At 56.6% G+C, this 25,127-nt stretch overlaps 1 protein-coding gene across 1 annotated transcript; it reads left to right on the top strand.

Moving 5' to 3' along the window:
* Window positions 1-6,359: 6,359 nt before the first annotated feature.
* On the top strand, window positions 6,360-24,422 carry LOC142004046 (guanylate-binding protein 1-like). Its single transcript, XM_074981468.1, has 11 exons — window positions 6,360-6,459; window positions 8,350-8,553; window positions 9,190-9,317; window positions 10,006-10,115; window positions 17,478-17,683; window positions 18,198-18,431; window positions 19,708-19,988; window positions 20,674-20,886; window positions 21,458-21,560; window positions 22,434-22,627; window positions 24,040-24,422. Exons 2-11 carry the CDS (start codon window positions 8,379-8,381, stop codon window positions 24,262-24,264), a joined length of 1,869 nt encoding a protein of 622 aa, XP_074837569.1. The 5' UTR covers window positions 6,360-6,459; window positions 8,350-8,378; the 3' UTR covers window positions 24,265-24,422.
* Window positions 24,423-25,127: the final 705 nt, after the last annotated feature.

The raw sequence follows: 25,127 nt of genomic DNA, 5'->3' as shown, positions 1-25,127 counted from the left end.
GTGTGTGTTCTCCTCTCTAACCAAACCAAACCAAACCACAGAAATGGAGCACTTTACAGGCTAACAAAAAGACCTATTCAGTGACAAGCTTTCCTGGGACAGACCCACTTCCTCAGAGTCATCTCAATAAATCATTTTGTTAGTCTTTGAAGTGCTACATTTCTGCTGTTTTGTTTGTTGGAGTACAGACGAGCACGGCTCCCCCTCTGTTACTGTTCCTCTCTAGCCAGTGAATACTAGGGCTCACCAGCATCTTAGGCGAGGCCAGAGAACACGCAGGGAGCAGTAATGCTGTTCATTAATGGTGTGCCTTTGGGGCCACACAGATTCCCATTTTTCTCAAGAGCCGATCCAGCAAATTCCCCGAGGTGAGTCCCAGAACTACCCGCCGAGCGGCACACAATGTCCCAGGCCAGTCGTAGGTCCACTTGTGCACAGTGACAGGAGGTTTTGTCGCTGTAACCCAATGTCTGCCAGGCACGCAGAAGAAAAGGGGGTTGTTGTGTCTGTCTGTGTCAGTCCCTGTGACGTTGGAGTGTAATTTGCCTGTGACCCCTGCCATGACTTTGAACCGAATTGAATGGGGCGTCGGGGTGCAGTGTCACTCTCTTGCCATAGGGCATAAGACATTCCTGTGATTCCTACAGTAAGATACAAATGACATGGGGCATTGGGGTGGATTGGACCCAAGGCTTGATAAGTATGAATTTCACTTATCAATTGCCTTAATGCCTCCTAATGAGTGGAGGTCCATTCCCAAGTGGCACTTTTCTTTAACACATTGTGTAGTGGCCGGGCAATTACAGCAAAGCCTGGCACATGTTTTCTCCAAAACCCCAAAGTTCCTAGAATCTGTCTCAGTTGAGCCTTGTCCTCGGGTGACAGTGCCTGGCTGAGTTCCTTTACAGTTTCATCAGGCACTGACCTTCGACCTCCCATGCAGACAGTGCCTAGGAATTTCACCTCATGGGAGGGACCTTGGCACTTATCCAGAGGTAAATCTAATCCAAGGTTTTCTAGCGCTGTCTTTGCCCTGTCCATGGCTTCCTGTACTTCCTCACATGAATCCCCACCAATCAAAATGTCATCAATATACTGTAATATTTGGACATTATGTGGCATGTTCAAACCATCTAGGACTTTTGATAATGCACCGTGGCATATTGTGGGTGAATGTTCGAATCCCTGTGGCATCCTAGTGAAAGTATATTGGACGCCTTTCCAGATGAAAGCAAATCTGTCCTCATCTGCAGGCTGTAGGGGGACCATGAAAAACATGTCCTTTACATCCAGTACAGCTAGCCACTGTTTGTTCCAGATGTGTATGTTATTCACAATGTCTACTATACTGAGTACTGCTGCAGTTAGGGGTCCAGTGTTGCTATTCAGTTTGCGGTAGTCTACAGTGAGCCTCCATTTGCCATTAGGCTTCTTTACTGGCCACACTGGTGAATTGTACGGGGAGTGTGTCTGAATTAATATTCCCCGTTTCTCCAGGTCTTTAATCAATTCTGTTACAGGAGCCACAGCTTCAGCTGGGACATTGTACTGCTTTACATTAGTCACAGCTGTTGGGGGGAGGGGAGGAGCTTGGGCTAGCAGGTTTACATGACAGAGGGGAGCTTTCCCCTCATCCAGAACTGTTGTGCTAGGTTTACAGCCAGCTCCACGTGCCCACCTTTCCCATTAATGATCCCCTCCTTGCCCCTCAGAATATCCATGCCAAGGATACTAGCATTCCCAAGTATTACTTCATGCTTCCGGGGCTGTCTGTAGGGATTCAAGGGAATGTCCAATTTCACTTTAACCAGGGGATAGGACACAATAGTGCCGTTTACCCCTGTGACTCGCACATTTCTCCGACCAGAAGGTGGAGGACGAAGAACGTTTTCTCTTTTAATCATGGACAACTGGGCTCCAGTATCTACTAGAAAAGACACAGTAGTTTTATCATTTACTGTTACTAGGATCCGGGGGTCATTGCTGGTACTTCCCTCCTCTGCTGATTTAAGTTCATTTATGGAGAGAGAGGTTTGACCCCCGCCATTCAGTTTCCCTGGTCAGTTTCAATTATGGGTATCAGTTCATGTAATTGCTGCCTCAGTGGTGAGTAAGGGGTGTCTGAGCTGGGAGGAGCACTAGGCGTAACTGCTGTTTTGCCCCGCTCAATGCCCTTTGAGGTTGCCAAGATTTTTAACTTTCCAGTTGGCATCCCATGCCGCAGGTCTCTGGGGCATCCCAGATCTAAACACTGCTTCCACAATTTGGTTCTCAGTTCCTTTTCCTCTGGGGTTATTTCTTGCTTGGGCTTAAAGCCTCCTTGCTTACCCCTAGGCTCTCCTGTCAGGCTCCGTACCTTAGCTTTGGGTTGTGATGCCTGTGGTGTTATCTCATCCTCCCCACATTCTCATAGGTCCTTAAGCATATTTCCAAGTAAGATCTGATAAGTAATCTGGTTATTCTGAGCATGATTTCTCACAGCTACTGCTAGGGCTTTATAAAATCCGGGAGCTCCTTTAATTATGGGTCGTAAATCTGCTGTTACAACTATCTGCTCCCATGGCCTCCCTTCTTCCCCACTTCCAGGACCATCACCCCGAAGCATAGCCATCATGGATGTGGTCTGTAGGGCTCCTTTAAGTCCATCCCCGTTGGTCCAAGGGGTGCCAGTGGGTTCACCTCGGTCAGAGGGGTGAATTCCCCGTGCCCATCTACAGGCAAAGTCCAGACAGACTTTGGACCTTCCCTGTCTGTGGGGGTGAAGAATACTCCTGTGCCCATATTAACCCTTCCACATTCTTGGGAGGACAGTTGTGTATGGCCAGCTCCTGTGTCCCATATTCTGACTAGCCACTCTATTACTCCCTCCCCAGGCTTCTCAATAAACTCTTCCTGAATCTTTCTCAGCTCGGCTGGCTCATAGCTCCGAGTAGTAACTTGGGTTGGCCGCCATTCCAGCTTATCACGCTCAGAGGAGGAACTGCTGTCAGTTTCATTCCCCCCAGCCTCCTCCTCTTCAGGAGTGAGATCCTTTTGATACATAACAATAGGTCTCATGCGAATGATGGTTTTCTCCATCTCATGAGAGAGATTGCTGGAATACTCATCCTCTGGGGAATCCCAAATGTCCCCATCCCACTCCTCTGGGTCTAGCCAGAGAGCAGCCTCTACTTTGGCTCTATTAATGTGCCTAGATTTGCTCTCTAGCTTTGCTCTCCGCTCTGTTCCTTCCTTCTGTACCAGAGGAACAAGGCACTCCTCGAGTCGGCACACATCCTTACTCAGCAGAAGTACCCGGGTATCTAAATTCTGGCATCGCTGCTGCAACTCATCTCTCTCCCTCTGCACTCTTTCCAGCTTCATTTCTACATCCCAATGACTCCTACGTGCTGCCTGCAGGGCACTCTGTAACAGCCAGGTACAGGCTCCTTTCCCTTTCCCTTTCTTAAACTTACAAGCATTCCTCCACACACAGAACCGTGACCACAGCTCCTCTGCATCACCCCAGTTCTTTTCTAACATTTCCTTATCCCACTTCTGGTCACCCCAACCTTCCTGGGCAAAACTCTTTTTTACCTTACTGCAATCAGTACTGATCATGACAGGCTCCATGTTCCTGTGTTATAAACCGATATCGCAAATCCTGCAAACGACTACGCCAATTTCTGTTAGCCGATGGCCAGGTGAGATGCCACATATGCCCTTGTCTATGGCAGAGCCCACCAGTGACCAGGCTGAGAGCAGCTGAAAGCAGCTGAAAGCAGCTGGGTTCTTTGTTTTGTGTTCAGTTTGCACAGTAACAGGAGGAGTCAGGTTACCACTTAACCAATTACTTTGTTTATTTACCTAACCAGTATCGGAGGGGCGGCCGTGTTAGTCTGGATCTATAACAGCAACGAAGGGTCCTGTGGCACCTTATAGACTAACAGAAAAGTTTTGAGCATGAGCTTTCGTGGGCACAGACTCACTTCATCAGCTGCCTTACTGTTACAATGTTGCTTGTTTGTTTACCTAGAGAGTTAAGCTCTTGTGGTTACAATAGTTGCAAGGTTTATACTTTGATTAGAAATAGCTAGCATGCACTCTAATTCACAGAGCTATACTTCTTAAATGCGTGCAAAAGAAAAAGATAAAAATACCTAGCAGGTGTTATCCTCACCCCTGCATTACCAATGTGGCTTGGCCAGTTTTTCTCTCTCAATCCCTTGGGAAGAAGTCCTTTGTCCCTTTTTCTCCAGGAGTCGGGCGTTCCCGGGGACCTGGGGAGACCACACCCTCCTGTCCAGCAGGAAAGATGATTGGAGCTCAAACAGGGGGTCTGCTGGACCCCTCTTTTATACCCATTGGGTCACGTAGGCTTCTTCCTTGGTTTAATTGAATTAAACTGTCTGACGCTGGTTCTCCCAGGAAGTTCAGAAGCATAGTTCACACCTGTGAGGTAGACAATTGAGGGCATTTGTGGCTTAATGGGCTGGATATTTTTCCTCGTGGCTGGGACAAGTGTCCTGGCGAATCAACTGATGGGAATTAGCCAAGGGCAGTCCGAGGCCCAGATGTTAATTAGCCCATTGTTCCCTCGGGCATTCCAGGGCTGGGCTATTCCTTTTACTCCTTTTGTGCTCTGAAGCACCTAGGGAAGGCAAGATGGAGCAGAGCAAAAGGGGGGGTTCTGTCTGGCTACAGGTTCATACTCAAATTCGACACATCACCACTTGGTATGAACAAAGACAGCATTTTTGTCCACACTTACAAGGACGATTTCCCTTCCTCCGATGTTCGTAGTTATCTCAGGCAAGACACTTAACTTCCCCCACCCCTCACCCCCCTCCTTCAGTTCCATGTAATTGTTTTGTCACTTTTGTTATTGCAATTTTTTTTTCTGGACCTTTCTGCTACATAACTGAGTCTGGACTGGAAATGCTATAGATCTGAAGAAGTGGGTCTTAATAAATCATGTTGTTAGTCTTCTGTTAGTTTTCAAAGTGCTACAAGACTGCTGTTTTGTTTTGTTTTGTTAGAATACAGACTGACACGGGTACCTCTCTCTTACTAACGTATTGTAGGTTTTTGAAAGTCTTTTACACGGGCTTGAAATGAACTGGTTTTATTTTGTTTTAATAACATCACTTCAAAGTTGCAAAACTGACAAAACACTTTTTGCCAGACATAGGTAACTGGTGTTCCTCATATTCAGCATTAAATCCTTACGCTATCTCAGCACTTTACCAAGTTCAATGCCCATTTAGACCAAGTTGTGGCTGTTACAAGGGGCAGCCAGAAAACCAGGAAAATGGGGAGAAGATCTGGGTTTCTTGTTTTCTGGCAACAAAATAGCAGATAAAAGCTGCAGTGAAGGAGTAAAAGAGCTAAAAAGGCATTGTTAGGAACACTGAGCCTTAATGTGACTCTAAGTAATCGGACTGTCACTTAGAGAAGAGTAGGTGAAAGCATTGTGGCTGCCTCCACGCTCCATCTCCTTTTCAACGAGACACAGACTTTCAAAAGGGAACGTCCACACAGGCAAATGTGGCCGGAAGGTCCGACCTGTCCTTGCGAATGGCCCCAAGTGCACTTTTGGAAGAGAGTGTCCGCTCATCTCAGGGCGCTCGTTCGAAAGTACAGGGGCAGGAAGTGCTGCGGGCAGGGTCGCATGGCAGATGAGCCCTTCTGCGGCTGTTGTCCGCTGTCCCTTGAAAGGGCCCCCTAAGCCCAAGCCTTGGCCTGCACACACTGAGGGCCAGTTACCTGTCCCCAGGCAGGCAGACTGATGGAGAGCAGAGGAGGCCCCCTGGGCCCCCATGGACCCTGAGCAGCTCCCCCTCCCCAGCGAGGCTGTGGTCAGCCACTGGCTGTGGTCCTAGCTGCTGTGCACCCCACTCGTGCCCCCTAGACAGGGCCCGTGTGCACCTGCTGATGCTGTGGCTGTTTGCTGGGGGGTGGCCTGGTTTGCACTCACAATAGGGTTGTTTGTGGAGTTGTGGGAGGGGAGGGGACCGCATTTGCTGCTGGCTCCGGCTCTGCATCTGCTTAGCCACAAGATGGTGGCGGGCAGGGCTGGCGTGTGTCTGGCCATGTGTGATTCAGAGCTGGGCCCTTCCCTCACGTTAGCCTGGGGCCTCTTGGGCAGTTTCCAACAGCCCTTCCTGTGCGTGTCGGCCGCGTTATCCCTAAAGCGAACCACGGGGGCAAACAGTTTTGGACGTGTGACTTCTTTGGGGTGTAGGGGGCAGGTGGGGGGCAGAGCAGCTGGCAGGGAACTGGCTTCTCAGGGCCTATTCAGTTGTCAGTTGGCAGCGTTTCAGCTCATTTCCCTTGTTTACATCATGCGAGAGTTTGAGCCGTGCCTGAGAATGCTCTGAAAGGCAGTTTCACTTTTCTTTTCTTGTGCCATCCAGCAGCTCTCAGCAAGAGGCAGGCGGGGGCTGCAGTGCTGACAGTTGCAGAGTACCAGGCCTGCAGGTAGGAACCCCCAGTAGCCGGCCTCCGAGCGCCCGGCAGCTTCCCGCAGCTGGGACCTCCCCTGTGCCAGGCGGCTCCCGCTCCGGTGAGCTCTGGGGGGTGTCAGCCTGCGGCTCTCCCGGAGAGCCCTCCAGCTGGTCATGGCCTGGGCGTGGGCCTGAGCCTGGGGCGTGGGAGACTTTGTAGAAGTGGAGGGAGCTGTGGCACCCGAACCCCTTAGCCCAACGCTCCATTCCTGTCCCTGGCAGGGGGAGGTTAGGTGCTCGCAAGGCCCCAACGCATCTTAACCCACATCCACCCACGGGAAGCAGCTTCTCGCTGGTGCGACCATGAGGCACAGGAAGAGCTGAGAGCTAAGTTTGCAGTGGGGCCTGGCCGGGTCTCCCTTTGCTGGGTGCACAGGGCCCAGCCTGGCTCAGTCACTTCCCTCCCCCTGCACCCGCCGGGCTGGGAGCGGCTCCCATCCCTTCCTGGCCAGCCACAATTCCTGGCAGATACGCAGGGGAGGGTGGGGGAGAGGGAAGGTTTCTTTGGTTGAAAGCAGCAGCCTGGGAACTGCCCCGTCTCCCGCCCCAGTCTAGGCACCGGGAGGTGGGAACGTTTGGATTTTGCTGCCATTTTGCAAACTGCACCCCCAGCCCTTCTCTGCGGGGTGGGGGGGGGAATCCTGGGCCAGCAGCAGCCGGACTCCAGCCCACCCGCTGGGGGAACCAGACGTGCTGACTTTATGGGGCCAGCCCGGCTATTTGGGGCTTTGTCTTCTATGGGCATCTCTTGCCCCTCACTCCCTGTGGGCTTTTTCACACGTGGTGCCTGGTCTCCCCACTGCCCACAGCGACCCTCGTCCCTCTGCAGCGCCCAGAGCTGGGTCTGAGCGGGAAGATCCCTTGTGCAGATGTAAGTCACCAGCTGGGAGCTCCCTGCTTCCCAGGGCCTGGGGCTGGGGCGTGGGGAGGTCCGGCAGGGGAGGAGTCAGCCCTGCGCTCCCAGGCGAGTTCCACCCCAGCCCCATCCGAGCCCCAGTCCTGCTCCACCCCAGGCCCAGCGCTGCCCTCCCGGCCTCTCAGCTGATGTGCTCCGACGGCGCCCGCCACCCAAGGGCCCAGCTGTGCGGTGATGGGGGGGGCAGATTCTGTTCCTCCAGGTGCCCCCCCCAGTCACCTCCATTTCTTACAGGCCCTGTTGTGTCACAGCCCCCCTGCACCCCCTGCCTGGGAGCTCAGGGCTTCAGCTCGCAGGGCTGGGCTGGGGCTTCCTGTGCTCCGGTGAGGAGCCGGGACCGGCTGTTCCATCCCTGCCTCAGTACCTGTCACCTGGGGACCAGTCGCGCCTGACGGGTGCCGAGTGCCTGGGCCTTGGGGAGCCCAGACCAGCACCGGCAAGTCCCTGGCGAGCCCGTGGGGGACATTCCCCACCTGACCTGGTCCCTCCCCTCCAGCTCGGCCCGGCTGGTGACGGCTCTGGTCCCAGCGGTGTCAGGCTGACGCTGGCGCTGGGGCAGAGAGCTGGGGGAGCCATTCAGCTTTCCTGAGGGCAACACTCAACCGACCCCGGGGCTGCCGCCCTGCTCTGTGGGGTGGGGGTGGATCTACCAGGCGTGGGGAGGGGTGAATATTTTTGCTTGTGAGGTGATGGTGCCCCTCACCGTGGCCTCTGGCTGCAGCAGGGGCTGTGCCTGCGACGGGGCAGTGGCCGAGCGCGTGTGAAATGGTGGCAGAGGCTGGGCCAGGGATTGTCTCGGCTGGGACGTGCCTGGGCTGGAGCAGGGTGTGTCCCATGGATGGCCCCGCGGTCTGGGGCCGGCGGACACCGATCAAACCAAATCCTGGCCAAGCCCCCCTCTGCTGCTGCCCTGCGGTTGTCTGAGCCCTGTCCCCCTCCCTGCCCTAGGTCACCCAGCCACGCCTGCCCCCGTCTCCATGGAGGCCCCCGTCTGTCTGATCGAGAGCCGCCCCCAGGGGAAGCTGGCAGTGCGCCAGGAGGCCCTGCAGGTGCTGGCGGGTGTCACACAGCCCGTGGTGGTGGTGGCCATAGCTGGGCTGTACCGCACCGGCAAGTCCTACCTCATGAACCGGCTGGCCGGGAGGAGCAGAGGTGAGGCGAGCGGGGAGCCCGGCGCTGGCTGGCGTGGGAGGCTGGGGCCAGGGCGTGAGACGAGCCACGGGAGAGCAGAGCCTGCTCCTCTCTCTTCGCCTTCCCCCAGATTTACGAAGAAGGGGAGCAGGGTCTAGTGGTTAGAGCCGGGGTGGGCAGTGAGTCAGGACTGCTGTGCTCTCTCCCCAGCTCAGTGAGGGGCATGGGTGTAACTGCTGGAGCTGGCCAGGGGCGCAGGGCTGGGAGCAGGACCCCTGGGTCTCTGCCTGGCCCAGAAGGGACTGGAGCCTAGTGGTCAGAGTAGGGAAGTGGCAACCTCAACCCCTTGCTTGGTTCTGGTGCTGACTCGCCCCACGGCCCTGAGCCAGCGTTGGAGGTGCTGCTTTCCCTTGCTGTCACTTGTGGGATGGGGGCTAATCTAATGCTGTCTCTGCCCCCCCGACCCCCGTTAGCGCTGCCCTGTTCAGCCCCCCGCCCCCTCCTCCCAGCACCAGCTTTCCAGCCCTTTGCATCCAGCTCTGCTGCAGACTAGGTGGTGCTGTCAGACCCCTTCCCTCCCCTCCGCACTGAACCCCATGTGCCCCCGTCAGCCAGACTCCTGCCCCCCCCCCGCTAACAGCCCCCCTCTGTCTGCAGGGTTCCCGCTGGGCTCCACCATCCAGTCAGAAACCAAGGGCATCTGGATGTGGTGCCGCCCCCACCCCCGCAAGGCCGGCCACACACTGGTGCTGCTGGACACCGAGGGGCTGGGTGACACGGACAACGTGAGAGAGAGAGAGAGAGAGAGAGAGAGAGAGAGAGTGTGTGTGTGTGTGTGTGGGGGTGTGTGTGTGTGTGTGTGTGTGTGTGTGTGTGTGTCCATCCTGCCCCCTGGTGGCGGGGCTGAGCCCTGCAGTTTGTGTGTCCTGCCGCCCCCTGCTGGCGGCGCTGAGCCCTGCACTGTGTGTGTCCTGCTGACTCCTGCTGGCGGGGCTGAGCCCTGCACCGTATGTGTCCTGCACCCCCTGCTGGCGGTGCTGAGCCCTGCTCTGTGTGTGTCCTGCACCCCCTGCTGGCGGTGCTGAGCCCTGCACCGTATGTGTCCTGCACCCCCTGCTGGAGGTGCTGAGCCCTGCTCTGTGTGTGTCCTGCACCCCCTGCTGGAGGTGCTGAGCCCTGCTCTGTGTGTGTCCTGCACCCCCTGCTGGCGGTGCTGAGCCCTGCACCGTATGTGTCCTGCACCCCCTGCTGGAGGTGCTGAGCCCTGCACCGTGTGTGTCCTGCACCCCCTGCTGGCGGTGCTGAGCCCTGCACCATATGTGTCCTGCACCCCCTGCTGGCGGGGCTGAGCCCTGCACCATGTGTGTCCTGCACCCCCTGCTGGCACGGCTGAGCCTTGCCCCGTGTCTCTCCCCACTCGTGTCTGGGGCACTGGGCCTGGGGAGGCTGCACTCAGCCACGTCTGCCTTTCAGGACAATGAGCAGAAGGACACGTGGATCTTCTCTCTGGCCGTTCTCCTCAGCAGCATCCTGGTCTACAACAGCACAGGCACCATCGATAGCTACGCCCTGCAGAGGCTGCAGTATCCTTCTCAGGCCCGCAGCCCGGGCAGGAGTCACATGCGGGGCACATGGAGGTTGCCTCTGCTTTTCCCTGGCCTGGGGGAGGGCAGGATCATGTGGCCAGAGGACCCCGCGTGTCGCCTCTCAGCCGTCGCCCCGACCCGCCCAGGGGTTACGTGTCCCTCCGCGTGCGGTTCTGGGGAGGGAGCCGCTGGGCCCTTATGTCCATTTCTGGGGCGCTCGGTGCTGGCAGCGTCGGAGCCAAGGGCCAAGGGAAGCTCTGGCCCTGGGGACACTGAGGACCATGGAGTCAAGCGCAGGGCAGGTGTGAAATTGAAGCTGCATGTCACTCAGGTCACTTGGCTGTGGCTGAGCACAGCCTGGGGGGCAGAGCTGTGTCCTCTTGCGTTAGCTGGGCTTGCGGGGAGCTGAACCCCAGCATCTGCCACAGACGAGCTTTTCCCCCTTGGGGAGTGGCCATGCACTGGCAGCGGCTTCCCAGCCCCGCCCCCCACCCCCCAGCTGCAGAGGTCTGGGTGTGGCCTGCAGAAGGGCGGTGCCAGGGAGACACTCTGGGCTGGGCTAGTGTGAGGGGCACATGGGGTTCGGGGCACGTAGGTCTGGGCAGAGGCAAGATGGGGAGGAGGCACGTGTATCCCCAGGCCACTACTGCAGCCCTCCGTCATGCAGCGGAGCGAGAGCAGAGACTGTCAGAGCTGCGCTGTGGACATAAACGTTAAGTAAAAGGGGTCTGCAACCCCCAAGCCCCCGAATGTGCCTTGTCTCTTGGCAGCCAGGGAAGAGGGGAGCAGAGCTGGGACTCAGGACTCCTGGGCTCCATCTCCAACTCAGAGCGGGGAGTGGGATCTAAGGAGGTACTGGGATGCGCAGGAGGGGAGAGGGCTGGGAGCAGGATTCCCTGTAAGCTGAGTGCTTGGGCAGCTGCCCAGGAGAGTGTCAGTGGCCCACAGGCAGCAGTGTGTGTCTATGGGGGGTGCACACCCACACAAGGTCTGCTGCAGAGATCAAACTTTATGCTGACTCTGGATGGAAAGTATTAGCCGGATCCCTGGCTGGGAGCCAGGGCAAGTTATGGCCACTGCCTGTGCCTCAGGGTCTCGGTGCAGAAAAGGGGTTAACATTTGCCTGTTTGCAGGTGAGTGGTAGAGAGTCGTTCTTTGAGTGTGGTCCCTCTGGGTGCTCTGTGGCAGGTGTTGGGCTCGCCCAGTACCCCAGCATGGAGATTTTTCGTAGCAGCACTAAGCTGGGTCTGGGCTGCCTGCACTACTGCATTGCCGTTCTCCTCGCCGCTGGGGATAGCGCACAGCCCCGCTCTCTCCTCAGTTTCTTCGCGGCTGTCCTCAGCGGCAGACGGCGCTCGGTTCTCTCCTCTTGTCGTACTAAAAAGTATGGCAGGGGATCTTTCTAGGGAAAAAAGGCAAAATGCCACATTTACTGGTAATACACATATAGCAATCAGTGCTTATATGCATCAAACAAATTTCACACTCGCGCGTGCGCACACACACACACACACACACAAAACCCCTCATCTAGTTGTGACCCGTAGTTGCTCCCCATAACTGCACTGGCCAGGTGAGTTAGATGGGAGAGGGGTGGAGCCAGGTTTCTGCAGATCTGGTACAATGTTCCAATGCTGACAAGATGAAATCTGGGATCCCTCTGCAAGATGCCTTAGATTTATAGTGTCCTCCCTTTATTTTTGGAGGATGTTGGGGATAACTTCCTGATACAGGGGGTGAAGGAACTGACCGGGGGCCATGCGCAGCTTGATGTGCTGCTCACAAACAGGAGAGAACTTGTAGGGGAAATAGAAGTGGGTGGCAGCCTTGGCTGCAGCTATCATGACATGGTAGATTTCAGGCTTCTGACAAAAGGAAGAAGGATGAGCAGTAACATACAGATACTTGATTTCAGAAGAGCAGAACTTCGACTCCCTGAGAGAACTGATTGGCAGGACTCCCGGGAAGCTAATATGAAGGGGAAAGGCGTTCAGGGGAACTGGCAGTATTTTAAAGAAGGCTTACTGAAGGCCCAGGAACAAACAATCCCGATGCACAGTAAGGAAAACAAATATGGTAGGCAACCTGCTCGGCTTACCAGGGAAATCCTTGGTGGGCTTCAACTCCAAAAGGATGTGGCTAAGAAGCGGAAACTTGGATGGATGACTAAGGAGGAGTCTAAATATATGTCTGGAGAATGCCGGGGAGTCATCAGGATGGCAAAAGCACAATTGGAACTGCAGCTGGCAAGGGATGTGAAGGGCAACAAGAAGGGTTTCTACAGGCACGGTAACAATAAGAGGGTTACCAGGGAGGGTGTGGGGCAGTTACTGGATGAGAGAGGTAACCTGGTGACAGATGAGGTGGGAAAGGCTGAAGTACTCAATGCTCTTTTGAGAACAACAAGAAGGCCTGTGGCACCTTATAGACTAACAGATATTTTGGAGCATGAGCTTTCCTGGGCAAACAGCTGCTTCATCGGATGCATGACTCGTGCCTCTGCTGAAGCAGGTCTTTGCCCAGGAAAGCTGATGCTCCAAAATATCTGTTAGTCTATAAGGTGCCACAGGCCTTCTTGTTGTTCTCAAAGATGCAGACTAAGACAGCTACCTCTCTAATGCTTTTCTGCTTCAGTCTTCATGGACAAAGTCAGCTCCCTGACTACAGCACTAGGCAATGCAGTATGGGAAGGAGGTGGGCAGCCCTCGGTGGGGAAAGAACAGGTTAAGAGTGATTTAGAAAAGCTAGATGCACACTAATCCGTGGGTCGAAATTTAATGCATCCAAGGGAATTGGCAGATATCATTGGAGAGCCTTTAGCTATTATCTTTGAAAACTTGTGGAGTTCAGGAGAGATCCCGTATGTCTGGAAAAAGGCAAATGTAGCGTCCATCTTTAACAAAGGAAAGAAGGACAATCCAGGAACTATAGACTGATCAGCCTCACCTCGGTCCCTGGGAAAATAATGGAGGGGGTCCTCAAGGAATCCATTCTGAAGCACTTGGAAGAAGGGAAATTGATCAAGAGCAGTCAACATGGATTCATCAAGGGCAAGTCGTGCCTGACCAAGCTGATTAGCTTCTATGATGAGGCAACAGGCTCTGTGGACATGGGGAAGTCAGTGGATGTGATATACCTTGACTTCAGCAAAGGTTTTGATACAGTCTCCTACAACATTCTTGCCCATAAGTGGAGGAAGTATGGATTGGATCCGTGGACTGTAAAGTGGATGAAAGGCTGGCTTGATGGACGGGCCCAATGGGTAGTGGTCAATGGCTCAGTGTCTGGTTGTTGCTTGGTTTCAAGTGGAGTGCCCCAAGAATCAGATATAGGGCTGCTACTGTTCAATATCTTCATCAATAACCTGGCTGAGGGGATGGATTGCACCCTTAGCTGGGGGTAGAGGTAGATACATTGGAGGGTAGGGATAGGGCCCAGAGTGACCTAGGCAAATTGGAGGATTGGACCAAAAGAAATCTGATGAGGTTGAACAAGGAGAAGTGCAGAGTCCTGCTCTTGGGATGGAAGAATCCCAAGCACCGTTACAAGCTGGGGACTGACTAGCTACGTAGCAGTGCAGCAGAAAAGGACCTGGGGATTACAGTGGATGAGAAGCTGGATATGAGACAGCAGTGTGCTCTTGTATCCAAGAAGGCTAACGGCACATTTGGGTGCATTAGGAGGAGCATTTCCAGCAGATTTAGAGAAGTTGTTGTTCCCCTCTACTAGGCACTGGTGAGGCCACATCTGGAGTATTGCGTCCAGTTCTGGGCCCCCTGGTAGAGAAAGGATGTGGATGTTTTGGAGCAGGTCCAGCAGAGGGCAATGAAAATGATGAGGGGGCTGGAGTACATGACCTATGAGCAGAGGCTGAGGGATTTGAGCTTATTTAGTTTGCAGAAGAGAAGAGTGAGGAGCGATTTGACAGCAGCCTTCAACTTCCTGAAGAGCAGATCTAAAGAGGATGGAGAGAGGCCGTTCAGTGGTGTCAGATGGCAGAACAAGGAGCGATGGTCTCAAGTTGAAGTGGGGGAGGTCTAGGTTGGATATTAGGAAAATCTATTTCCCCAGGAGGGAGGTGAAGCACTGGAATGTGTTGCCTAGAGAGGTGGTGGAATCTCCATCCCTAGAGGTTTTTAAGTCCCGGCTTGACAACGTCCTGGCTGGGATGATTTAGTTGGGGTTGATCCTGCTGTGGGCAGGGGGCTGGACTAGATGACCTTGTGAGGTCCCTTCCAGCCCTGGGATTCTATGATTCCGTGGTCCCAGGACCGTGCTACCTTCTATAATCCCTATACTGGACAAGCAGGACTGGTTCACGGCCTTTGACCTCCAAGACGTTTACTTCCACATTACCAGTCACCCTGCTCACAGATACGTTTTGTGTGTTGCCCTCAGAACACAACCCAACCGATACAGAATCCTGCCCTTTTGGGCTTTCAACTGCCCCGAGGGGGATTCACCAAAGTCCTTGCTCCAGTAGCTGTGCACCTCAGATGGGAAGGCATGACCATATTCCCATACGTTGACAATCGCCTTCTTCGAGGTCCTTCACAGGACGTTGCAAGAGCCACAGTTCAACCCATGAGACAGCTCTTACAATCCCTGGGGTTCCTTATAAACATTGCCAAATGCACCCTGGAGCCTACCATGCGCATCAACTTCATAGGAGCTCAAATCAACTCCGCAACTGCTCCAGCTTGGGTTTGATGCTGCTTGAAGCAGGGGGTTGGACTAGATGACCTCCTGAGGTCCCTTCCAGCCCTAGGATTCTGTGATTCAAGCTTATCTCCCTACACAGTGCCACAAAAGGGCTTGATATCACAACTTACCATCAGCCTGCCAGTTCCCACGCTTACACGCATTCACCTCCTCAGCCACCTGGCAGACACTACTTATGTTGTCCCCAGTGCTTGGCTACATTTTTGCTGCCTTCAGCATTGGCTGGTGTCAGTATATACCTCCAGCAGGCGTCAAATGCACAGAGGGGTATGGGTACCTCTGACGGTAACCGAGTCCTTATGCTGGTGACTCAAGAACAAAACGGTCTAGTAGGCCCAGGGACGAGCAGAGGTTACACATCAACTTCCTCGAGTTTCGCGCTGTTTTCAACGGTTGCAAACATCTTCTGCCGCACATTCAAAGCAAGACTGTCTGCATCCTCACAGACAACACCACGACGATGTTTTATATCAGTCGTCAGGGAGAGGCCTGGCCCCGTTCCCTTTGTGCAGAGGCCATAAGTTTATGGAATGGGTGTATTGATCACAACATTGTCCTCATGGTGTCATACCTGCCCGGCATGAGCAACACACTTGCAGGCTCTCTCAGTCGCCAGTTGTCCCTGGACCACTAGTGGGAGCTCCACCACGAAGTGACCCAACACCTCCTCCAGATGTGGGGCCAGCCGGCATTGCAACCCAGGAGAATTCCGAACGCAGTCAGTACTGCTCGAGAGCAGGCAAGGGGCATGTCTCTGGGGGAAGCCTTCCTCCTCTCCTGGAGTACTCATCTCCTCTAGGCTTCCCCACCCATTCCTCTGATCACCAGGGTCCTCAGGAAACGCCACACAGATGGAGCATGAACCATCCTCATTGCTCCAGCGTGGCCTGGGCAGATCTGGTTTCCTCTGCTCTCTCACCTAGCTCATTGTTCTCCTTCCCTGCTTCCCACCTGTCCAGACCTGCTCTCCCAGGACAACTTCACCCCAGGCTGCGCACCCTGCATCGAATGGCCTGGTTTCTCTGGATCCCAGAGCACACGCCCCACTACTTCCATCAAGTGAGACGTGCTCTTATGCAGAAGACAAGAAACAACTCAAAAGACTCACCTTTCCAAATGGGAACGATTCTCCTCCTGGTGCTCTGAAAGGGGCATTCAACCCACCAAAACCCCACTGCACACAACCCTCAACTACAGCCTGTACCTAAAAGACACTCATCTATTACTGTCTTCTCTTCACATCCACCATTCAGTGATTACAGCCTTCCAGCCCCCTGGAGAAGGCTTCTTGATGTTCACTCACCCAGTTGTAAAAAGGTTCTCGCAAACCTATACCTCTGGCTTTGGACTTTGAACTTCTCCTATATAGCTTGATGGGACCTCCATTCAAGTCAATGGCCATGTGTTCCCCAGCCATGCTAACAATGAAAACCTTTTTTCTAGTGGTGATAACGTCAGCTTTGACCATCTCTTCGCCATACACAACCTTCCACAAACAGAGAGTGATATTACGACCCCATCCTGCCTTTCTAACACAAGTGCGTTCCCAATTCCAGATCAACGAACCTATAATCTGACCTACCTTCTACCCTGAACTGCACGCTTCCCATGTGGAGGCCAAAGTGCACAGGCTGGATGTCAGGAGGGCGATAGCCTTCTACAGGGATGGGACGTGGTCCTGTAGAAAATCACAAAGATGGTTATCAGAGAGGGAGCTGGGTTAGTCTGTATCTTCAAGAACAGCAAGAAGTCCTGTGGCACCTTATAGACTAACAGATATTTGGGAGCATAAGCTTTCGTGGGAGCATAAGCTTTCTATAAGGTGCCACAGGACTTCTTATTGTTCGCAAAGATAATTTTTTTCCACTGCAGAGAGGTCAAAGGCATTGCCCCTGCCATCCCAACCCATGTCGAGACTCCTATATACATGCATAGTGCCATGCTTTTCGATCTGAAACAAACCACTGCCGGCATTTCCGAGGGCACGTTGTATGAAATCAGTAGCAACATCCCGAAGGGAGAGCCCTTATAGGACATATGTGGTGCAGCCAAGGGGTCCTCTTACCACACATTCGTGACACACTATGGAATACGGTCTCATGCAGCCAAAGATACGGCAGTAGGTTAGACACTACTGTTCACAGTAGATGAACCAAACCAAAACCCACCATCCACCTAGGGAGGTGCGTCTCTCTAGTCACCTACCGCGCATGGCCCATGGGGTGAGCGCTCAGAGGTGAAAGAGAAGTTCACTCACTTCGCGTTATAATGATGGTTCTTCGAGATGTGCCCCGTGGGTGCTCCATGACCCGCCCGCCTCCCTTCTTCTCAGGGCAAAAGACGTGGTTGGGGCATCCATGAAGCCAGTGATGAAAGAAAGGGGCTGTCTGAGCTACCCCTCATGGCATGAATGGCACGTACTAGGTTAGCACATGCACAAGCCCTCTCAGTACTGCTTAGAAGAAGTCTCCACGGCAGCTCTGGGTGAGCCCAACGCCTACCATGGAGCATCCACGAAAACACACATCTTGAAGAAGCATCATTACTGCATGACATGAGTAACTTCTCCATTCCAAACGAAAGCTCCAGTCCAAAGCTGTGGTGAGCCGGCACCCCGGTTCCTTAGCCAGCCCCCAGCTACGTAACGGAGCTGACGAAGCACATCAGGGTGAAGGCGGAACAGGCCGGGAGCAGCCGGGAGGAAGGGCAGGATAGGCCCAAGTTTGTGCGTTTCTTCCCGGACTTTGTCTGGGCCGTGCGGGACTTCACGCTGCAGCTGATGGCGGATGGGAAACCCATCACTGAGGACCAGTACCTGGAGAGAGCCCTGACAGTGCCGGCAGGTAGGGTGGACCCTAGGTAGTTGGTGTACTGCAGGGCAGGGTGGGGGCTCCCCGCCAGCAGTCAGGGCTGGCTTCAATGCCCCGGCCTGGCACTAGGGGGTGCGGTGTGGCAGGATGGGGGCTGCACCCCCCATGGACCAAGGCTCCTGCGGGACAAATGAGAAGTCTCAGCCCCTCGTGGTTATTTTGAAGCCCGGCTCCCCCAGGGACATCTGCCCCAGTGACGCAGGTCTGGTAACTGCTCCCCTCCTCGAGGGCTCCACGGGCCGGGCTCAGCTGCTCCAATTCTCTCCTCCCTTCCCCTCCTGCTGGGTGCTGTTGTGTCCCTCCCCAGAGGTGGCCGCACCGGGGGCTGGTGAAGCCAGTTCGATCTCTGGGAAGCTTTGCAAAGGGGCTCCGAGGAAGGCGCTAGAGACGCCCTAGGTGCCGTTCAATCCCAGCGTTCCTGGCCCCACCTGAGATCCCTGTCCCTGTACAGAAGAGCTGGACCAACCCCCGTCTCCTCTTTCTCCAGGCAGCCGGGGGAAAGCCAACGAGGTCAAGCAGTGCATCCGGGATTTCTTCCCCTCTCTGAAATGCTTCACCTTCAGCTGGCCGGCCAGCGGCAACAGCCTGGCCCAGCTGGAGCACCTGCAGGAGCAGGAGCTGGATTCTGATTTCCGGGAGTCGGCACGCAGGTTCTGCAATCACATCTGGGATAATACGCGGCCCATGACCCTCCTGGGGGGGCAGCAGGTCACTGGGGCAGGTGAGTCGCCAGGACTTGACTCGGCCTCTGCTAATCCTGGGCCGCCGGAGAAGGCACCAAGGGAATCCTCGAGCAGGGACATGCTCGACTGGGGATATCGTGGGGGGGTGGTAGGGATCAGGTCTGGCCCTCACCTGTTCAACAGCTGCATTCGTGGCCTGGAGGGAACATGAGCCCTTCGCCCAGAACACCTGCAGGTAACCCCCGGCTTGGGGCAGTGGCAGAGCAACAGGACAAGCCAGCGGCAAACGACGCGCGTAAATAGCTGTGATCTAGGACCGTTGGCTGCACGTACAGGTGGGGGGCTCTCCCCTGGGAGCAGGGACTGGGACAAAGGCTTGGGTGTGCTGGGGAATTAGCCAAAGGTGATCCAGGCTCTCCAGGGCCATCAACGGAGGAGTCAAGGAAGTGGGTCGGGGTTGCGACGTGACCCTCTGGCCCGGATGCAGCGGCTGCTGGCAACTTGGGCCTGGTTCTGGAGCCCATCAGCCAAGAAGGGGGTTGGTCGATGGGACGCAAAAGAAGATCAGTGAGAGGATCAAAGCAACCCCCGCAACCCCCGCTATACGTTGCCCCCCATTAGCTCCAATGGAGTCTGGCCCCGCACCATCTCCAGGGATGAGGGGGGCCAGGGCTGGGGTGGGGCTCGGAGCAGAGCACAGCGGGGTTGGGTGCACCCCCCCGACTGTCCCTCCCCATCCCCCGGGTTGGGGCCCTCTGGGCGGGAGGGTGAGAAAAAGCCGCAGTGCGGGAAAGGTCTGAGTTCAAGGCAGGAGATTTTCTCTGCGGAGATCTGGGGCAGGTCCCTGCCTGTGCTGGGCGGGGCTCTGACCAGCCAATCACGTGCGTTTGTTCTGCAGCTCATGGCGGCCGTTCTGCTGGCAGGGGCAGTGTCTACACAACGGCAGCTGTGCCTGGGGAGCGCCCACTGGGGGGACGTGCTCTTAGGCTGAGCTCTGCCTGGCTCTCCCTAGAAGGCCGGGGTCAGCCCTGTATAGGCCCCTCTGTGTCTTCTCTCTGAGCCCTCCCCAGCTGACAACCGTCCTTCTTCGACTGTGGGCCCCAGAACTAGACCCCGGGTCTCAGCACGTCACACCCGGGTCAAACCCAGAGGGAAAGTCTCCAGGCTGGTCTGACTTGCTCCCCCCGGTGGGGCACTCAGGACGGCTGCAGGAGCCAGTCCCCCTTCCATGAGTCCGGCCGGCTCCTCTGTGCCCCCCTCCACCCCGCGGCGGGTTACCGGGCGCCCTCCAGAGCCTGCCTCTTGTCCCTGCAGCCCTGGGGCACCTGGCCCAGATGTACGTGGACAGCATCAACCGCGGGGCGGTGCCCTGCATCGGGAATGCGGTGGAGGCCCTGGCGAAGATCGAGAATGCCGCGGCGGCGAAGGAGGCCCTGGCCTGCTACACGGAGCGGATGGAGCAGCGCGTCCGGCTGCCCACGGAGACCCTCCGGGAGCTGCTGGAGCTGCACGCCCAGTGCGAGCGGGAGGCGCTGGCCGTGTTCACGGGACGCGCCTTCAAGGACGACGAGGCCACGTTCCAGAAGCAGCTCATAGTACGGTCCTGCAGCTGCCCTGGGGGACGGTTCTTGGGGGACCCTCTTGTTACCCCCTTCCCCAATGGGAGATGGTGGGACCAGCAATAGCCCAACCTCAGCTACCTACTAGCACCAACTCTCCAGTCCCAAAGCCCCTCTGAAAGCACCCACAGGGGGCCCCCACCCAGCAAGCCCAGCTCCCCTAGCTCCAAAGGAGCCGTGTGCCTCAGTTTACCAGTTAGACCTCAAACCGCTGCTCCTCTGTATGGCACAGCACGGGTAAAGAAACAAGGACACAGGGGAGGGATGTCTGGAAGCCAGACAGGGTGGTGGAAATGTCGGGTTCCAATGCAGAACAAATGCTCCCCAGGCTATGTGGTCATTCGTTTCCTAGCTAATCAGTTCAGCTCCCTACCAAAGTTCTGCCGATTGCAAAGCTGGCAGGATCCCCTCTCACCAGCCAAACAGGTCACTCAGTGAGGTGTCCCCCCAGTGACTGAGTGCTCAGGGACTTGCCCTTGTCACTGTGATACCCCACCAGTCTTTGGGCTTCATCCACAGGCAGGGCCATCCCCCAGCTGAATGGTGCGGATAGAACCACTGACTCCGACATCCCACTCCTCCTCTGCCCTTTCTGTACGTCACACCCCTGCCCTGGCCATGCGGAGCGGCTCAGGACCCTGTCCCCATTCTGCGCCGGCAGGCGGAGCTGGTGGCCAGGAAGGAGGAGTTCTGCCGTCGGAACGAGGAGGCGTCCCTGGGGCGCTGCAGGGCCGCGCTGGCAGAGGCCTCGGGGGAGCTGGAGCGTAAGCTCAGCCGTGGCAGCTATTCGGTGCCTGGGGGCTACCAGCGCTTCCTGGACAACCAGAAGAAGATGAAGCAGAAATACTGGAAGGTGCCTGGGAAAGGGTTAAAGGTACGAGGGGGTTGAGCTCCCGGCAGGTCTAATGTGCCCATCGCCACAGGCAGCTCGTCCAGGGTGAGGGGAGTGGACTGGACCCCTGTTACACTCAGGTGTCGTGCTCCTCCCCCGATGGGACGGTTTCCTGCCACAGCCCTGTGACACTGACGCTCCGCATCCCCCCACCACACGTAAAACCTGGAGACTGTGTCCCCGAGGCCCACCCCACAGGGACTCCCTACTGGTGGGCAATGGGGATGTGCCCCCCGCAACCTGTCCAGCCCTTGGCCTCTCTCTCATGGTGACCAGTTACTGCCTATGGCAGGAGAGGTCCCTGCCCCTGTGGGAACAGGGCTGAGACTGAGCAAACTTGCTTCACGCATGGGGCCACTGAACCATTGATCTGGAGGGGTCCAGAGAGAATTCCCCCTCCCCTCCCCAAGCCAACCAGTACCCAGCGTGGGGCAGGATCTGAGCTGCTGCCCCAGAGAGACGAAAGGCCCCGTCCCATATGCTACGCCCCCGAGTGCGCCGGGTGCCAACCTGGAGGAAGCCCCATCACAGCTGCTCTCCCTCCATTCCCCAGGCAGACGAGGTCCTCGAGGATTTCCTCACCGCCAAGGAGGCCGTGGCGGGGTTGATCCTGCAGGCTGACCAGACCCTGACGCAGAAGGAGAAGGAGATGGCAGGTAGGGACCGGTGGAACCGAAGCCAGAGCAGCTGAGGGGCCCCCCGAGCCCAGTGTCCGGCTCCAGCAGAGGGCGCCACCAGCTGGGCCGGGTTCTGGGCGCGGCGCTGGACAGGCGAGAGGGGGACGTGCCGGAGCGGCCGCGGGGAGCACCTGAGCCGAGGGCAGGGTTAGGACCCTGCGTGTGGGGAGAGCCCAAACCCGGGGCCTGGTCGGTGTGGGGCGGAGGCCGAGGGGGCTGGGAACCGGCTGTGCGAGCGCCAGGGCCGGCGTGCGGCTGAGGGGATCGATTGTTCCCCATGGCAGCTGCCGGTAGATCAGAGCCACAGCTGCAGCCTGCGGCGTGGGAGCGGAGCTGGGAGGCAGGAATCTCTCCCGGGCCGGGATCGGTTCCCGGGGCGCGTGGGATCCCGTCACTGCGGGAGTGACACCAGGCTGGACACTCCCCACTGCCGGGGCCGTGCTTGGCCGCCTGGGGCTGGGGCTGGACTCGGGTGTGCTGGTCGCTCCAGCCCTGCCTGGCGTGAGTCTGGCTCAGGGGGCTGCCCTGGGGATGAGACGAAACGCTGGAGACAGGCTGACCGGTACCCCCAAAACAGCGGTAGTAGCACTAATTCCCCCATCCCATCCCCCCATGTCCCCATGGCTCACAGCCCCCAGCACCCCAGATTCCCACTGGCACATGCCCCCTGCTCCCACATGTCCCCTTGGCATCCTGGCACTGATCAGCTCCAAGGGGTCCCAGCTGCATACAGGGGCCCTGATGAGCTCCTGGGGCAGAATCGCAGAGGCCGGGGGATGTGACTCCCATTGGCTGCCCAGGTCAGGGGGTCCCACGCTGGCCCTGGGCTCCTCCAGCCGCTCCCCTCCCCAGCTGAGCGAGCGCGGGCCAAGGCAGCCAAGCAGCAGCAGAAGATCGCTGAGCAGCTGAACGCGGAGATGCAGCAGGAGCTGGAGGCCCTGGAGCGCAGCAAGGAGGAGCACATCCAACGTATCAAGAAGCGGCTGGAGAAGGAGAAGAAAGCGCTGATGGAGGAGCTCCAAAGGGAGATGGATCAGAAACTCAAGGTACCGGGCTGGGGCAGGGCCTTCGCCCACACAGGCTGGGCTGGTTCCCTCCACTCAGAGGAAGGACAGGGCTGGGTCTGGCTGCTGGGCAGGGAGCTCGGAGCAGGCGTAGCCCTGGCTGGGCCTGAGTGAGGGTCACCACTGCCGGGATCCTGTGCCCAGTTCTGATCCCCCAGTTCCAGGAGGACCTTGGCGAGTCGGGAGGGATCTGCCAGGGGCCACGAGAACGGCTGAGGGGGTAGAGAAGCTCCAGGTGAGAAGCGCCAGGGGCTCAAGGCACTTCCCCGTGACACCAGCAGCGCAGGACGGGTTGGCCCCGGCTGTCAGTCTCCACACTGGGAACCAGTGTTTGCTGACAGGCCCTTCAGTGCTGCAGAGGAAGCGCCAAATGCTGGGGGAGATGCACCGGCTGCCGCCTCATGGAGCAGTTGGCTCCATTGGTCAGTCACCCGCCCAGTTAAAAATCCCCCGTCGCAAAGCTGGGCCTCTCCGGCGGGAACGCCCGTAGGCCGGGCCTGAGTCAACCTTCCCCGCGCTGGGCTGAAGGGGCCTTGGGCGCAGCCAGGCCTATCCGGAAACATACACAGAATACACAGCTGTGTGGGGCCCCCAAACGCCGGGCACCGCTGGGTCTTAATGTGCAGCTTCCGCCTCCTCCTCTCCCGGCACTGGGCTCTGCTTCCTCTGGGGAGGGAACTGAAGGGTGCCAGCCACCAGAGCACTGAACAGAGGGACTGAGTCACTCTGCAGCCATGGGAGCCGGATGGTCGGAGCCTTCCAAGGGTAACGCAGCCAGTTCCCAGGCCTGTCCCAGCCGGGTCGCTCCCGCCACTTTCGGAAGCTCCTGAGGCAGCGAACCGGCCTTCGACTGAAACTGGCTTTAACCCATTTCACCGTCTGCTGCTGAAGATTATAAAATCAGAGCTCTGAACACCCATCCCCCTCCCCAGGCTGCCCTCAGTGTAACACCGCGGCGTGGCGCTCTCTAAGCCCCGAGCACAGCGCTGGGCACAGCCATCGGCCCCCCCATCCGCCACTTGCTCCTCTTGCTCTTGGGCTGCCAAAGAGATTGTCTCCGCAGCCTGGGCCCCTCCTAAGGGCTGGGTCGAGGCCCTAGCGGGTGCGGACAATTCCCGCTGCTCAGTGCTGAGCTGAACCCTCCCAGTTCTCAGTGTAGCTGTGCCAGGCCGAGGCTGTGCAAAACGCCTGGGCCAGCACTGGATGCAGGGTACCAGCACTGGGCGGAGCAGGGACCCGGCAGAGGAGCAATCCTGTTTGTAATTAAACCACTTGAGCTGCCCCATTTCCCTGGCTGCCAATCAGCAGGGCTCAGAGCACGGCATGAGAATGGGGTGCCCTGAGCTCTCCCAGTAACACTGATCATGACATATTCCCCTTGCTGTCCTTCACAGGAGCACGCGCGGCTCATGGAGGAGGAGAGGGAGGAGGAGGCGAAGCAGCTGAACCAAAAGATCAGGGAGATCAAGGAGGAGATGAGCAACTCCAAATGGAATACAGCAGTGGATGCGGCCAGCACCATTGCCAGTATAGGGGCCTGTTTTATTCCTGGCGGCCTATTTACGCGACTTGGGATCTCTTTGGCAGCATGGGGAATAGGGAGACTGCTGCGTAAGTAACGAGTCGGCAAAGGGGAGGCAAACCCCGGTGAGAGCCCAGCCCTGGCTGTTGCTTTCACAGGAGTTACCAGCTCTCTGCAGGACTGAGTTTTGGATCCGACACTGATGCGCTGTGCTTGAAATACCCACGCTTGCTTTGCCGTCTGGTTCTCATGCTTTCTTATGCAAGCGGCTGAATCGGGTGTGACAGATGCAGGTTGGGCAGGTTAGTGTAGCACAGAGGCAGCAGGTTATTGTAGGACAAAGCGAACACTGTGATCATGTAACTCTGGGAAGGAAGGTCAAGGAAGACACAGCACAAGGGGGGTTCTTGTCCATCCTCTCTGGTGAAGGAAGGAGTCCAGGTAGAGAGCGTCAAATCATGCAAGTAAATGGGTGGCTGCACAGGTGGTTTCGGGGGGAGGATTTGGTTTCTTCGACCAGGAGATTCTGTTTCGAGAACAAGGATTGCTGGGAAGTGACAGGATCCACCTGATGCAGAGAGGGAAGAGCATCTTTGCCGGCAGGCTTGCAAACCTAGTGAGAAGGGCTTTAAACTAGGTTCATCGGGGGGACGGTGACACAAGCCTTCAGGTCAGTGGGGAAGGAGGAAGAAACAACAAAGCAGGACCTGACTGAGGAGACAGTCAGCCCACCAGCTGCCTAAGGTATTTACGCACAAATGCAAGAAGCCTGGGAAACAAACAGGAAGAATTAGAGGCCCTGGCACAGTCAAAGGAGTATGAGGTGATCAAGGAACAGAGACTTGGTGGGATGACTCACGTAAATGGAGCGTGGTCATGGAAGGGTATAAACTGTTGTGATGGGATTTAGGGGTCCCCATGCGCTGCACCCCATCTGCAGCCAGGAATGACTTTTACTTA

Source organism: Carettochelys insculpta, chromosome 30, assembly GCF_033958435.1.
Source record: "Carettochelys insculpta isolate YL-2023 chromosome 30, ASM3395843v1, whole genome shotgun sequence".
NCBI lineage: Eukaryota > Metazoa > Chordata > Testudines > Carettochelyidae > Carettochelys > Carettochelys insculpta.
This window is presented reverse-complemented; position numbering and strand designations above follow the sequence as displayed.

Coding starts and splice junctions, on each gene's coding strand:
- LOC142004046 (XM_074981468.1), top strand. CDS start 8,379: ATGGAGGCCCCCGTCTGTCTGATCGAGAGCCGCCCCCAGGGGAAGCTG. Junction 9,318..10,005: donor GGCTGGGTGACACGGACAAC/GTGAGAGAGAGA, acceptor TCTGCCTTTCAG/GACAATGAGCAGAAGGACAC. Junction 19,989..20,673: donor CGTTCCAGAAGCAGCTCATA/GTACGGTCCTGC, acceptor CTGCGCCGGCAG/GCGGAGCTGGTGGCCAGGAA.